Here is a 16977-nt window from a genome sequence, read left to right on the forward strand (position 1 = left end):
TTCTGAGTATCTATAATGATTTCAATTATATTGATAGAAAAGAGCTAATGTTAGGTCCATGAATCAAGGCAAATTGAAAGTGGTCAAACAGGAGATGGCAAGAGTGAACATCGACATTCTAGGAATCAGCGAACTAAAATGGACTGGAATGGGTGAATTTAAATCAGATGACCATTATATCTACTACTGTGAGCAGTAATTCCTTAGAAGAAATGGAGTAGCCATCATGGTCAACAAAAGAGTCTGAAATGCAGTACTTGGATGCAATCTCAAAAATGACAGAGTGATCTCTGTTCGTTTCCAAGGCAAACCATTCAATATCACGGTAATCCAAGCCTATGTCCCAACCAGTAAAGCTGAAGAAGCTGAAGTTGAATGGTTCTATGAAGACCTACAAGACCTTTAAGAACTAACACCCAAGAAAGATGTCCTTTTCATTATAGGGGACTGGAATGCAAAAGTAGGAAGTCAAGAAACACCTGGTGTAACAGGCAAATTTGGCCTTGGAGTACAGAATGAAGCAGGGCAAAGGCTAATAGAGTTTTGCCAAGAGAACGCACTGGTCATAGCAAACACCCTCTTCCAATGACACAAGAGAAGACTCTACACATGGACATCACCAGATGGTCAACACTGAAATCAGATTGATTATATTCTTTGCAGCCAAAAATGGAGAAGCTCCATACGGTCAGCAAAAGCAAGACCAGGAGCTGACTGTGGCTCAGATCATGAACTCCTTATTGCCAAATTCAGACTTAAATTGAAGAAAGTAGGGAAAACCACTAGACGATTCAGGTATGACCTAAATCAAATCACTTACAATTATACAGTGGAAGTGAGAAATGGATTTAAGGGACTAGATCTGATAGACAGAGTGCCTGATGAACTATGGACGGAGGTTCATGACATTGTACAAGAGACAGGGATCAAGAGCATCCCAAAGGAAAAGAAATGTAAAAAAGCAAAATGGCTGTCTGAGGAGGCCTTACAAATAGCTGTGGAAAGTAGAGAAGCAAAAAGCGAAGGTGAAAAGGAAAGATATTCCCATTTGAATGCAGAGTTCCAAAGAATAGCAAGGAGAGATAAAAAAGCCTTCCTCAGCGATCAATGCAAAGAAATAGAGGAAAACAACAGATTGGGAAAGACTAGAGATCTCTTCAAGAAAATTAGAGATACCAAGGGAACATTTCATGCAAAGATGAGCTCAATAAAGGACAGAAATGGTATGGCCCTAACAGAAGCAGAAGATACTAAGAAGAGGTGGCAAGAATACACAGAAGAACTGTACAAAAAAGATCTTCACGACCCAGATAATCACGATGGTGTGATCACTCTAGAGCCAGACATCCTGGAATGTGAAGTCAAGGGGGCCTTAGAAAGCATCACTACGAACAAAGCTAGTGGAGGTGATGGAATTCCAGTTGAGCTATTTCAAATCCTGAAAGATGATGCTGTGAAAGTGCTGCAGTCAACATGCCAGCAAATCTGGAAAACTCAGCAGTGGCCACAGGACTGGAAAAGGTCAGTTTTCATCCCAATCCCAAAGAAAGGCAATGCCAAAGAATGCTCAAACTACCACACAGTTGCACTCATCTCATATACTAGTAAAGTAATGCTCAAAGTTCTCCAAGCCAGGCTTTGGCAATATGTGAACCATGAACTTCCAGATGTTCAAGCTGGTTTTAGAAAAGGCAGAGGAACCAGAGATCAAATTGCCAACATTCACTGGATCATCAAAAAAGCAAGAGAGTTCCAGAAAAACATGTACTTCTGCTTTATTGACTATGCCAAAGCCTTTGACTGTGTGGATCACAATAAACTGTGGAAAATTCTGAAACAGATGGTAATACTAGACCACCTGACGTGCCTCTTGAGAAACCTGTATGCAAGTCAGGAAGCAACAGTTAGAACTGGACATGGAACAACAGACTGGTTCCAAATAGGAAAAGGAGTACGTCAAGGCTGTATATTGTCACCCTGCTTATTTAACTTATATGCAGAGTACATCATGAGAAACGCTGGGCTGGAAGAAACACAAGCTAGAATGAAGATTGCCGGGAGAAATATCAATAACCTCAAATATGCAGATGACACCACCCTTATGGCAGAAAGTGAAGAAGAACTAAAAAGCCTCTTGATGAAAGTGAGAGAGGAGAGTGAAAAAGTTGGCTTAAAGCTCAACGTTCAGAAAACTAAGATCATGGCATCTAGTCCCAACACTTCATGGGAAATAGATGGGGAAACAGTGGAAACAGTGTCAGACTTTATTTTTTTGGGCTCCAAAATCACTGCAGATGGTGATTGCAGCTATGAAATTAAAAGATGCTTACTCTTTGGGAGGAAAGTTATGACCAACCTAGACAGCATATTAAAAAGCAGAGACATTACTTTGTCATCAAAAGTCCGTCTAGTCAAGGCTATGGTTTTTCCAGTGGTCATGTATGGATGTGAGAGTTGGACTGTGAAGAAAGCTGAGCGCTGAAGAATTGACGCTTTTGAACTGTGGTGTTGGAGAAGACTCTTGAGAGTCCCTTGGACTGCAAGGAGATCCAACCAGTCCATCCTAAAGGAGATCAGTCCTGGATGTTCTTTGGAAGGACTGATGTTGAAGCTGAAACCCCAATACTTTGGCCACCTCATGCGAAGAGTTGACTCATTGGAAAAGACCCTGATGCTGGGAAGGATTGGGGGCAGGAGGAGAAGGGGACGACAGAGGATGGGATGGTTGGATGGCGTCACCGACTTGATGGACATGAGTTTGGGTAAACTCCGGGAGTTGGTGATGGACAGGGAGCCCTGCTGTGCTGTGATTCATGGGGTCGCAAAGAGTCGGACACGACTGAGCGACTGAACTGAACTGATATATTTTAGAATCAGAAAATTTTGCCAATAGTTTATGTTTTATATGTCCATGACATATATCCACATATTAATTTTCTTAGTTATGAACTTGTTAAGAGTAGTCTTTAAAAAAATAAAAAGTATAGTCTTTAATTTCAATTTAAACAGCTGTGTAAGAATTACTATATTACGTACTTTTGCTGCTATCTTGGGATAATTGTGTTGGTATAACAAATCAATCTACAAAGTTGAATTCACATACTAAATCACCTTATACCTGTAACATCATTTACTTCTTTTTGCAGATTACATTCAGATATTTTGGCAGAGAGTTCTTCAATTCTCTTATATCTTTTTCTTAGAAATATTTTTGTAACTAGTGACATTAAAATTAAAGAAGAAAATTTTTTCTGTGATAATATTAAAGGCAATGAGATTTTCCCTTCTCAACAAGTAAGTGAATTAAAATCATTGCAAATGTGTTGATTTCCCTTGATTTGTTTATTGATGTTTCAAGTTTATGAGCTGTGGGAATTGTATATCCTCACTTGTGAATGGACTCAGAGACCTTTGTATGATTATGCTGGTTTATTTGATATTGTTTGTAGATTTCACAGATCTAGGCTCATGGTTTCCCTCCCCTTCTTTTCTATTTATATATATATATATATTCTTGTATAAAAGTAGTATAAATTCAAATATTCAAAATGTATAATGTATAAAGTGAAACCCATTAGAATCCTATTATCCCTAAGAATACTACATTCTTGTTTTCATTTGATTTCTCCCATTTTTAAAAATATGCATAGACAAATACGCTATTATTATTTACAAAAGAGGAATCATGATCGACTCACTGTTCTGTAACTTGCTTTTTGAATACTTTTTATAATTTATCTTGGACATACTTTCATGCTGGTACGTATCCATGTGGTACATTTTTTAAAACTATAATATTGCATCCTGTGCAGAGGCAGGAATTTAACCCATCTCCTATTGATATTTTCTCAAGGTGCTTATAAATATTGCTCTATTACACTTGCAGCCTTACAATGCTCTTGTTTTTAGTAACAATCCTACATTTGTTTTTTCAATCTAAATTGAGGTTCGCTCTTTTTCTCCCTTTCTTCTTTACTTACTTTAGATATATGGAGACTTTTGTCATTTTTGCTTTTCTTTTACAGTTGCTTTTTCCTTCCCATCTACTTATTCATTAATTAATTAACCAATAACTTGTTCCATGAGACTGTGCCAATTTCTGTGGGTATGAAAGTAAAAAAAAAGCAAACATGACTCTCTGCCTAAGACAAGTTCACAATCTTGTAGAGCCCAAGCATTCACAGCCATTGACCTGTTCCTACTAAGTTGCATTCAGCTTCTTTTTTTTTTTTCATCATCTAGGCTGAAAATGAGGACAGTTTTTAAGTACTTCAGTGAATTCCAGAATGCTGGACTACCATTCTAATAACAATTTGCTGTATAGAAATTTCTGGTTGCCCCTCATTTTGTTTTCTTTGAATGAAATCTCTCCCCAGGAAAGAGAAAGGAGTCAGATAGGATTCTTACTTTTCTTAAGTGATGTTTAATCACAAAAAGCCTAACTTTACATTTTGCTTTAAGTAGCAGAAGTATAATAGAAGATAGGTTGGTCTACAAAAATTTTTCCGTTTTCTCACAAATCCAGAAGAGAAATAAGACTCTATTAATCAAGTGGGGGCCATATTACAGCAATACTGTATTTTAATTATTGTTATAGTTTATGTTTTTGAAAAAGCTAGAGTTTTTCTCCTAAAATATAGCCAAGATTTTATCTTACCAATCAAAAAAGATTGGTGCCTTTTCTGTTACTAGTGGTATTTGATTGTAATTCATAAAAAGATTTTAAGTTTAATTCTAAGATTGTGTCATCCGTATGTATCAATAGCATTATTGGGTAGAGTTGTTCCTGAATTTAGGTTTTTCTTTATATTAGCATTCATGTTATTGTTTAAGTTACAAGTATCACATTTCCTTCCCTTTCCCCTCATTAGAGACACACAAGTTAGGTACCTGGTGTTCAGCTTGAGTAACAATACCTATTTCTTTACAGATTGCTAGACTAATTGAATGTGAGAGAGTATTGGTGGCATTGGAACTGAGCAACTACCTAAATGATTCCAGTTATGCCCTTCAGGCTGTGACTCAGTGTTACGGCCTCCTTGCTCCTATCATTTATCACAATATTGTTTTGGTACCTGTTGTACAGGTAAGGGTTTCACCTCCTCCCCATAAGGGTATTTTTTTACAAAGGCAAGTCAGCACTGCAGTTTAGAAAAGAAAATGCAACATGTCTCTTAGAAAGTACAAATAGGTCAAGAACGAGTATTGTGACATTTCGTGAGTTAACTTAAAGACATTTTAATAATTTAAATTATATGTCTGGGGAAACATAAAAAGAACTTAAAATGTGTTTCCCTGAAAACATTCAGCTCTGTTGCTGTCCATATTTAAATATGGGTAACATACTTTTCTAGGTTTTTTTTTTTTAAGTCATTTCAATTTTTAAGGTTTTGTAATGTTAGAAACAGCAATATTTATTCAAGGAATACTGTAAAAGCCATCTCTGAGGGGAAAAAAATTGGTGTCTCTGTGGTGAAATTGGAATTTTTGGAAAAAAAGGTTGATAAGACTTGGCTGAAGGGATTGTGTTAGTTGTTTGTGTTTCCTAAGAAATCACCAAAACTCAATGGCTTAAAACAACACCCATTCACTATCTCATAGTTTCTGTAGGTCAGAAGGCTGGATACAGGTTGTCTGGATCTTTGGCTCAGGATCTCATCAGGCTAAAATCAAGGTGTTGACCAGAGCTGTGGTCTCATCTGAGGCTCAGGGTTTTCTTCCAAATTTATTGGTTGTTAGATTCATTCCCTTGCGGCCATGTGATGAGTCCCTTAGTTCTGAAAGGCTGACCACCAGTGCCCTGCCACATGCCCTTCTCCACAACGTGGCAGTCTGCTTCTTAAAGCATCGTCCTTTCTTCTTAGAGGTGAGAGATTAGAGATGTCAGACCTACTTTGGAGCGGGGGCATGTCTCAGCACGTCCCAGACATTTCATTAATGTGTCAGGCCCCTGACTCTTCTTAGGGTTTATTTCCTTCCTCTGGAAGGCAAGCATCTCACATCTTCAACACACTTGCCATTTCTTGATTATGAGGTTCAGTTAACATGATTTATTGATGTAGTGGTCCAGTGTTTTGTTTTGAGACATGTCCACAAAGTTAAGGTCCATTCATAAAATATTAGGTCAGAGAGTGGAAGTGTTATCATTGCCCTTGATCAAGACTCAAATGCATGTTCTTATCTGCCTGGTGTGAATTGGAACTTCTCCTGATACTTCTTCCCCATAGGATATTATTTCTGTCCAATAAGATAAAAAAGGCAACATTAGCTACCTCAAGGCACCCCTACTCCTTTTTTAAAAAATAACTTTTTATTTTATACTGGAGTATAGCCAATTAACAATGTTGTGATAATTTTAGGTGGATAGCAAAGGGACTCAGCCATACATATACTCTTTTTATTCATTCTCCCCCAAACTCCCTTTTAAGTGCTCCAGCTAAGATGCCACCATGGAACAGTGCCTGCAATTGGTGCTTCACTGGTTGAGTTGAGGGTAGTCCCCTGTCATCCTCTGGGATCTTACTGATTCAGGATGCATTTAACTCAGAAAGTGGATTATAGCTATGAGGGAAAAACTTAAGAAAGGAGTTTTTTAATTAAATTGTATAGTTTAGAGCAGGAAAAGATGAAAGGAACAAGGGAGAGATGCCAGAAATAGGTGTCACTGTGGAAGAATGTAATGTATGATGGAATTGGCTTTCCAATTCAGTGGGAAGATAATGGATATTTTTAGTAACTGGTGGTGAAACATCTGGATATTCCTCTGAAAGAAAGTAGAATTTGACCCCTACTTTGTAACATATATAAACAGTCCAGATATATTAAAGGCTTAAATGTAAAAGAAAGCAAAAACTTTTGGAAAAAAATAATCCCAAGAGATTCCATGTACAGTCAGTGTCGGGGAACTCTAACCAAAATAGAACTCTTAGATATAAGAAATATTTGACTATATTTAAATGGCAACCTATGTGTGACAAAAGGAGCCATAACAAAGATTTGGGAAAGGTATCTGACACTAATGAGAATAAGTATATATAACAAAAAGTCTTTTAATAACAATAAATAATGGGCATGGGATAATAATATGAAGTTTATATGAGAACAAATCTAAGTGGCCAAAAAACATAGGAAAAGATGCTCAGATTCTGAATATCCACAGAAATGCCCATTAAATCAACAGTATAATATCACTAGCAGAATTGAAAAGATCTGTAACTCTTACTGCTGGTGAGGATGTGGGGCAAAGGCATTCTCATTCATCAATGGGAGAAATGTGTACTGTTAGAGTCTTTAGAATTTGGTAACACAAACTTAATTTTAATTAAACTAAGTATAAGTAAAATTAAAAACAAATATGCCTAACATAGCAATTCCTTTGCTAGTAATTTATCTTGTGGAATAAGATTTTAGTAAATTAAAAAGTACATTTACACAGCCCAGCAACTCCTTTCTTAATGATTTATCCCATAGATTAAAATTACCCCTAGTTCCATCTGGGGACATAGTACCACATAATGACATTGATTTAGAGGGTCTCCTGTGCCCTGGAGGATGGTACCTCACCCTCCCTAGGTATCATCTCCAAGCTGGCACCTCACTTGCTGCTCATTTTGGCAACTGAATATGTAGAAGGATGGTTTTTGTTGTGGTTGTGTTTTTTTTTTTTTGGCTATGCCATGTTGCTTGTGAGATCTTAGTTCCCTAACCAGGGATTGAATCCACTGGACTGCCAGAGAATTCCCTGTGTAAAGGTGTTTATTGTAGCTTTCTTGGTGAAGGCAAAAAAGCTGGAGACAAAGAGGACATGCAGTAATTGAAGGATGGCTGGTACTGCCAGACTGTAAAACATCAACCTTAAAACTGTGCAACAGGAAGGCTCTGGAGATGGTTGCAAAATTATGATTGGTTTACAGTAAATAATATTATGCAACCATTAGAAATGATGAACTAAATCTATTCCTGTAGACTTGGAGGGATTTTTCACAAGACATGCCTGAAGGGGAAATGCATAGTTCAGAAAGTGTGCTTAATTTCACTTTGTAAAATAACTAACTCTCTCTCTCTGTGAAAGTGAAAGTGCATGTGAAAGTTAAGTGAAAGTGTTTGTCGCTCAGTCATGTCTGACTCTTCACAACTTTGTGGACTGTAGCCCACCAGATTCCTCTCTCCATGGAATTCTCCAGGCAAGAATACTGGAGAATACACACACATACATATACATACACACATAGGATTACATGAGCCCAGAGAAAACTATAGAACTGCTAGGTGGTTAACTTGACTCGGGGATGTGGAACAGTAGGTTGGGAGAGGGTGATGGTGGAAGGGAGGAATTAAAGCAGCATTGAAAAGAATTCATAAGTGTTCTGTGACAACAATAATAATATTGTTAGATTGATGGCTTGAAGCAATTAATGTGCCCACAAAGGACCAACCTTCTTATATTAATTTGTCCTTTGGGATAATCTGAATGATGAATAGATTGATGCAATCTAAGTCTGCTTTTCTGATAGCAATATTGCTCAGAAGTGTGTGGCAATATTGAAAGCTAAACTTAATTGTCTAGCTCTGGATCAAATTCAGGATCACATGATATGGAGAGTAATTAAGGAAGGAAGTGCCAATATTAATTGATTTCTTGGGATATGAGTGCTTGGTTTTATTTTAAAGGAAGCTCTTATAACAAGTACCCATATTGCTGTATATTTAATATGGTACATAGTCCTTCTCTGTAAGTTTTTTTCAAGGTTCTCCTAAGCCTGAATGTGATCCTTAGTTTCTTGTACATGTAACATTTTGCCTGTATCTTTTGTGGTACTTGTCAGTATGGGCTTTGTTTTATCTATTTTTGTATTTATTTTATCCTCTCCACTAGCTTTCAAGTTACTTTAGATGAAGGACTCATCTGAACATTGAATTTATCAATTTTATCTCAGGGTACACTTCTTTGTACAAGATAAGCAATTGGTCCATAATTATTAACAACAATAAAATGTGATGGCTTAAACTTGCATGATTTAAATAGGGTATTTTTTTAATGAGTAAAGATATTTTCAACAAAAAACACTGTTTTTCTGTTTTTCAGATCTTGATAAAGTGTGTGGTGGTTTTGCAAGGACTACCAAATGTCATCCACTCAAAGAAACATCTTGCAAGCTTTGAAAGTGTACAGCATATGATAGCTTGCTGTATCTTCTACATAACAAAGGTATTTACCTCACTCTTTGGCTAGTGTCATAAGACTTAGGAGCCCTAATGATTTAGAAAGTTACACTACTTTTAATCACAGTGATTAGAATACTTAAAATAATACTTCTTTGTTGTTATTCAGAGCCATTACTTTGTTGTTATTCAGTTGCTAAGTCACGTCTGACTCTTTGTAACACCATGGACTGCAGCACGCCAGGCTTCCCTGTCCTTCACTATCTCCTGGAGTTTGCTCAAACTCATGTCCATTGAGTTGATAATGCCATCCAACCATCTCATCCTCTGTTGCTCCCTTCTCCTTTTGCCTTCAATCTTTCCCAGCTTCAGGGTCTTTTCCAGTGAGTTGGCTCTTCGCATTAGGTAATTAAAGTATTGGAGCTTCAGCATCAGTCTTTCCAATGAATATTGGAAAAGTTCAGGGTTGATTTCCTTTAGGATTGACTGGTTTGGTCTCCTTGCAGGCCAAGGGACTCTCAAGAGTCTTTTCCATTACTTTAGTTGGGACTTAAGTTTGCTTCTGTGGAGGTCTGGCAACAGAGAGGCCTCTACTCTCTACTTAGCAAAGAGATCATGATTTCCTGGCAACTTATGTCCTGACCTCAGGAGCAGAAAATCATATTCCTTCGATCACTCACTGGTTTGCCACTGTGGAGAGACCTCTATGCCCTGGTCTGTGTAGATGCTGAGGGAGCATAAGCCATTAGCAAGAAGAAATGGTAATAATTCACTGATGGGAACTCAGAAACCCAAGGGGAAAGAACAAGCCAAAAACTAGAGTAATTGTGTTATTTGTTCTTACAATGTTGTAAAGGATCAGAGATGACTAAAGAAAAAGAAACCTTTCAAGCAGTACAATTAGAACAAAGTTAATTTTTTCTTCCAGTTTTGTTGGGATATTACTGACATACAGCACTGTATAAGTTTAAGATGTGCAACATAGTGACTTGATTTACATACATCATGAAGTGATTACCATAAGAAATTTTGTGAACATGCACATCTCCTATAGATACAAAATTAAAGAAATAGAAGAAATGTTTTTTTCGTGTGATAAGCACTCTTAGAATTTACTCCCATAGTAACTTTCATATATAACAAATTTAATTTTGGATTAAAAATTAAACAAATGAAGATTGCGATTATACTTCTTGATTCAGATATGGAAGCTCAAGAAACACCTGCAGATGTTGAATAGTATTACCTAGAGATAAATTCAGAAGACAGATCCAGAAGTCATAACATGAAATAAAAGGAGTCTAGAAGTAGAAAAGAGAGAAATAGAAAAGTAATCATCTTTCTGAGTCCCAGGCAGGATTAATGTTAGAATATATATGAAGACACATGTTGGTGAAATTCCTGAAATCCAAGGATAAGGACAAATCTTAATATTTGAGACTGAAAGAGCAGGTTACTTATTTGCAATGAAAAGAGAATCAATTAGCTTCAGACTTTTTATCAGCAACAGTAAAAGTTAAATTCCTGGAGCAACATTTGTAGAATCCTGAGGGAAAAAGACTAAGGCCTGTAAATTAATAACCAGGAAAAGATATCATTCATTTGTCAGGGCAAAATAAACATTTTCAGAAATGCAGGCATTTAAAAAGTATTCCATCCATGTACTTATCTGAGAAAAACACTTGAGGAAATACTCTATCAAATGACAATTGGTTCAGAACAGAAATCCCAAGATAGGGAAAGACGAAAAGGAGAGGAATAATGGGAGCAACGAATCTTGCAATATATGTATTATTAAAATTAAATGGATAATAATGATGTGACTAGGATTTCGTAATATAAATGCTAAATAGGGAGTCTTGAAATAGAAGAGTCATCCATGAAAGAAAAACCTATTAGTAATCAAGAGCTAAAGCTTCTATCCTGTTTAAGGTTGAGGGAGTGATGAGCAACTATAGATTCTTGGTGCATGTGTGTTAAAAACACACATAGTATAAAAGTACATATTGTATAACTTTATTATTTTCTTTTGAAAGAATATGTATTTTTAAAGATGATTCAGGAATATGTAGGCATGAGCTGATCTTTAAAACACTGTAGGACTTCTAAACTGTCAAGAAGGAAAAGCAAACAGAGGAATGACAGGGAGGAAAAAAGAACAAAAAAAAATGGCAGGGGATGAAACATGGCTAATTTAGCAAAAGTAAGAAGAAGGAAATTGAGATTGTATTTCAGATGGAAGGAATAAAATCAAGTACATTAATTACTTCACTAAGCATGAATGAACTCAAGAGACAGAGACTGTCAGATGGGCTGAAAAGTTAGAGTCAAATGTGTATTATTTCAAGACACCCTTGTAAAACAAAATAACAAGGAATTTGAAAAATAAATGGACACAGTTATTGGGAAAATGCAAACAGAAATGAAGGAGGTGTGACAATTTTCATATCTGAAAAAGTAGAATTCAGGGTCCAAAACATTAAATGGATAAATAGAGACATAATGTCCATCCAGTCTGTTCTGTTGACCACCCTTTTCTGTTCCTGGATGGCCTCTGGCACTTTCCAGTTGTGGGGCAGTCTCATTGTCAAGTATTAAAGATCAAGTCTGAATTAAAGCAAGACTAGATTTTTTATAACAGAAAATTAAAGGAGAAAAACAGGTTATATGAAAATGCTACAAAGGCCCTGGATAAACCTTAGCAGCCTTTCCTAATAAACCTTAGCAACCTTTCCTAATAAAATTTCTAAGTAGGTTCGACATGGAAGGAAGTTATTGCATAATGATAAAGACATTTACCAAAATTTTTTAGCAAATATCATGCTAAATGGCAAGTTTCTGAAGTCATTCTTTAAAATCAGGCACAGGAGATATTGACTGTTAATACTGTGATTCATTACTTGTAGAGATTCTGTCTCATGCAACAGATAAGGGCATGAAATAATTTTGTAATATTAGAAAAGCGTAATTTATCTGTAATTGTAAGGTCTCAAAAACACATGAGAATCTAGCAAAAGGTTACTAAAATTAAAAAGAGAATGTATGAAGTGGTATAAGAATTTATAAAGTTACATAAGATACAAACTTGTTTTTATTTTTAATATGATCTGTAGCCAGGACAGGGGAAAATATACCACTTATAATGATATATAGTATTTTAACTTAACAAAATGTTGAAGAACCTAAATAAAAGAAATGTGAAATCTTACTGAAAGACACAAAATAAGATCTGCACATATGGCAGGCCACACCAAGTTCTTGAATAAGAAGACTTACTGTAATAGTAAAATAAATGTTTCCTAAAATAATATTTACACGCAATGCAGCTTTAATCAGAATCCCAATGATGTTTCATTGAAACTGATTAGAATTATTTAGAAGTTCTCAGTAGGTATTAAAATTTACCAAAAGTTCACTCTAGTGAAAAATGGGCTTAACAGAGTAATGGGCAAATAGATCAGTGGAATAGAATAGAGATTCTAGGAAAAACTGGCCCTGGGTCTATAGGAAGGACTTAATATAAGACAAAGGTGGCATTTAGGTTCATTGAGAAAATGATAATTTATTAATAAAAGGTGCTGATATTACTGACTATTCTTTTGAGATAAACAAAGCCAGAGCCCTTTCTCATACCATAAACAAAATGAAGTCCAGATGGATTTGAGGATATTTGGTTGGCCTTGAAATCATGGGAGACCTTCTACAACAGGGCACAAAATTCAGAAGGTACTCATTTGAAAAGACCCTGATGCTGGGAAAGATTGAGGGTAGGAGGAGAAGGGGATGACAGAGGATGAGATGGTTGGATGGCATCACCGACTCAATGGACATGGGTTTGGGTAGACTCCGGCAGTTGGTGATGGACAGGGAGGCCTGGTGTGCTGTGGTTCATGGGTTCACAAAGAGTTGGACACGACTGAGTGACTGAACTGAATTGAACCAGAAAAAGTAGATAAATAGATTACATGATAAGTAAAAAATAATTGTTTATGGCAAGACACTATAAATAAGCTTCAAGGCAAGTAGTTTTTGAAAATACAACAGATGCAGCATTATTAACATTGATTGCCTCAGGTAGTAATCAACGTGAAAATAGGAAATAATTTCACAGTTTGGTAAAAGAAGAATCAGACTGATTTTTAATTATGGAGGATATGATTAAATATTTCGGTCAGCTTAAAAAGTAGAACAGTGAACCAGTACCAGACGATGAATGGCCATCTAATGAAGTCAGAGAGGAGCCATCGAAGGGTTTCAAACCTGGGAATGCTGTAATGAGATTCACATTTAGAAAAAAGAAATTATTCTGGTTGCACAACAGCTAATCATTAGAGGAGAATAAGACCTGAGGCAGGAAATGAGTTAGAAGGCAAGAGATGATAAACGAAGCTAGTGTGGAAAAGTGGGAGATAGAATTGAAAAGGGTTCAAGAATTGTTTATGAGATGGAATTGAATAGAGGGGGATTGGGGAGGGAGAGGGAAGAGTCCCCAATAATCCAGATGTCTGGACAGTTGGGTGAATACAGTTTGTTGAACCCTGGGTAAGAAAGGGGGGAGCTATAATGAGTTTTGAATATATTGAATTTTGGGTCATACAAGATATTCGCAGAAGCGGGAATTATATAATAATTTCTCCAAGCTAGGCTTCAACAGTACATGAACCATGAACTTCCAGATATTCAAGCTGGATTTAGAAAAGGCAGAGGAACCAGAGATCAAATTGCCAACATCCGTTGGATCATGAAAGCAAGAGAGTTCCAGAAAAACATCTATTTCTGCTTTATTGACTACACCAAAGCCTTTGACTATGTGGATCACAATAAACTGTGGAAAATTCTTAAAGAGATGGTAAAACCAGACCACCTGACCTGCCTCCTGAGAAATCTATATGTAGGTCAAAAAGCAACAGTTAGGACCGGACATAGAACAACTGACTGGTACCAAATCAGGAAAGGAGTATGTCAAGGCTGTATATTGTCACCCTGCTTATTTAACTTATATGAAGAGTACATCATGAGAAATGTTGGACTGGATGAAGCACAAGCTGGAATCAAGACTGCTGGGAGAAATATCAATAACCTCAGATATACAGATGACACTACCCTTATGGCAGAAAGTGAAGAGGAACTAATAAAGAGCCTCTTGATGAAAGTGAGAGAGGAGAGTGAAAAAGCTGGTATTTAAAAAAAAAACAACTCAACATTCAAAAAACTAAGATCATGGCATCTGGTTCTATCACTTCACGGCAAATAGATGGGGAAACAATGAAAACAGTGACACATGTACCCCAATGTTCATTGCTGCACTGTTTATAATAGCCAGGACATGGAAGCAACCTAGATGTCCATCAGCAGACAAATGGATAAGAAAGCTGGGGTACATATACACAATGCAATATTACTCAGCCATTACAAAGAATACATTTGAATCAGTTCTAATGAGGTGGATGAAACTGGAGCCTATTATACACAGTGAAATAAGTCAGAAAGGAAAACACCAATACAGTATACTAACGCACATATATGGAATTTACAAAGTTGGTAACAGTGACCCTATATGCGAGACAGCAAAAGAGACACAGATGTAAAGAACATTCTTTTAGACTCTGTGGGAAAAGGCGAGGGTGGGATGGTTTTAGAGAATAGCACTGAAATGTGTATATTATCATAGGTTAAACAGATTGCCAGTCAAGGTTTGATGCATGAGACAGGGTGGTCAGGGCTGGTGCACTGGGATGACCCAGAGGGATGGGATGGGGAGGGGGAGTGGGAGGAGGGTTCAAGATGGGGAACACATGTACACCCATGGCTGATTCATGTCAATGTATGACAAAACCACTACAATATTGTAATTAGCCTCCAATTAAAATAAATACATTTATATTAAAAAAAACCCTCAACATTCAAAAAACTAAGATCATGGCATCTGGTTCCATCACTTCATGGCAAATAGATGGGGAAACAATGAAAACAGTGACAGACTTTATTTTTTTGGGCTCCAAAATCACTGCAGATGGTGAGTGCTGCCATGAAATTCTGACCAACCCAGACAGCATATTAAAAAGCAGACATGACTTTGCCAACAAAGGTCTGTCTAGTCAAAGCTATGGTTTTTCCAGTGGTCATGTATAGATGTGAGAGTTGGACTATAAAAAAAGCTGAGCACCAAAGAATTGATGCTTTTGAACTGTGGTGTTGGAGAAGACTATTGAGAGTCCCTTGGACTGCAAGGAGATCCAATCAGTCCATCCTAAAGGAAATCCATCCTGAATATTCATTGGAAGGACTGATGATGAAGCTGAAACCCCAATACTTTGGCCACCTGATGCAAAGAACTGACTTATTGGAAAAGACCCTGATGCTGGGCAAGATTGAAGGTGGGAGGAGAAGGGGATGACAGAGGATGAAATTGTTGGATGGCATCACTGACTCGATGGACATGAGTTTGAACAAGCTCCCGGAGTTGGTGCTGCAGGCCTGGCATGCTGCAGTCCATGGGGCCACAAAGAGTCAGACATGACTGAGTAACTGAACTGACTGATATATTGGCTTGGCCAAAAGTTTGAGTTTCCTGGAAGAGCTTTTGAGGCCCGAATGAACTTTTTGGCCAATCCAATATTAATGTAAGAATTTTGATACTAGAGCTGATTTTTTTTCACAAACTGATAGGCTGGGAGAATCATCATTTCATAAGTTCCTTCCAGCCTGACAAATAGACCAAGAAACCTGACTACTCAATCCCAGATATGAGGTATTCATTTGATATAAATATATTTTTTCTACAGATTTTCTCTTAGGACATGTAAAGCCCAATTAGTCAAATGACCCTGTTTCTTTTCTCTGTTCTGTTTTAAAGATTGGTAATCTTTCCAGATGGTTCAGTCTTTCTTCTTTAAGTAGCAGTATTTTTTTTTCTAAAAGTTATCAGAATTCTAAATAAAGTGCCACTTCTGAGATATGTCATCTTGTGTTTCATTATTTTTGAGTTGTTAAAAAAATTTATTATGCCAAACATCTGGCATATTTAAAAAATTTCTGTTTGTCATTTGGTATGTTAAATAGCATTGGTTTTCTTTTTCTTTTGTTTGGAAAAATTTCATTCTCATTTAGTATTTTTCACTGGCATATTAAAGCAAGGGGAAAAGATTGAACAGTTGTCTATAAACCAAATAGATTGGAAAGCAAAGGTGGATGAGGAGCAAATGTTAGCTCCTTTCTGTTTTCTAATAACAAAACTCATTCCCTCTCATATTAATTTTACGATGAGTTGGACTGTTTTAGTTGGTATTCAAGGCACTGCTTGGCCTAAACCCCTACTATTTTTGCAAAGTTTGTTTCACCGTTTTCCTTCCCACATTCTGTCCCATAGTCAGCATTAGTTGAACACCACTGCCCTGGTCTTACAGAAATAGTTCCAGTTCTTAGCACTTGCATTAGGTAGGTCTTATCAGATATAAGCAGCCACTCACTGCTTTTCAGCCACTTATATATCCTTCACTTACTGGGAAGTCACAGTTGTAACCTATCTTAAATTGTTATTGTTTAGTCGCTAAGTTGTGTCCGACTCTTTTGTGACCCCATGGACTGCAGCCCACAAGGCTCCTCTGTCCATGGAATTTCCCAAGAATATTCCAATATTCCAATATCCCAAGAATACTGGAGTGGATTTCCATTTCCTTCTCCAGGGGATCTTCCTGACCCAGGGATTGAACCCATGTCTCCTGCTTGTCAGGAAGTTTCTTTACCACTGACCACCAGTGGTAAAGAATCCAGTTATCTTAAATACTAACCTATTCAGCCTAACAGAATACATCT

The 16977-nt window shown here is 36.9% G+C and overlaps 1 protein-coding gene across 3 annotated transcripts in view; it reads left to right on the forward strand.

The window, feature by feature from the left end:
• The window catches only part of CFAP54 (cilia and flagella associated protein 54), a 306329-nt gene that overhangs the window by 91280 nt on the left and 198072 nt on the right, over positions 1–16977 (forward strand). For all 3 annotated transcript variants that reach the window (XM_081595348.1, XM_081595350.1, XM_081595349.1), the window contains exons 24-26: positions 3147–3294; positions 4931–5086; positions 9086–9208. In XM_081595348.1, the coding sequence (XP_081451474.1) occupies positions 3147–3294; positions 4931–5086; positions 9086–9208 (427 nt within the window). The remainder of the gene's footprint in view (positions 1–3146; positions 3295–4930; positions 5087–9085; positions 9209–16977) is intronic.

Source organism: Giraffa tippelskirchi, chromosome 4 (assembly GCF_054371585.1).
Source record: "Giraffa tippelskirchi isolate mGirTip1 chromosome 4, T2T-mGirTip1v1.2.pri, whole genome shotgun sequence".
Lineage (NCBI taxonomy): Eukaryota > Metazoa > Chordata > Mammalia > Artiodactyla > Giraffidae > Giraffa > Giraffa tippelskirchi.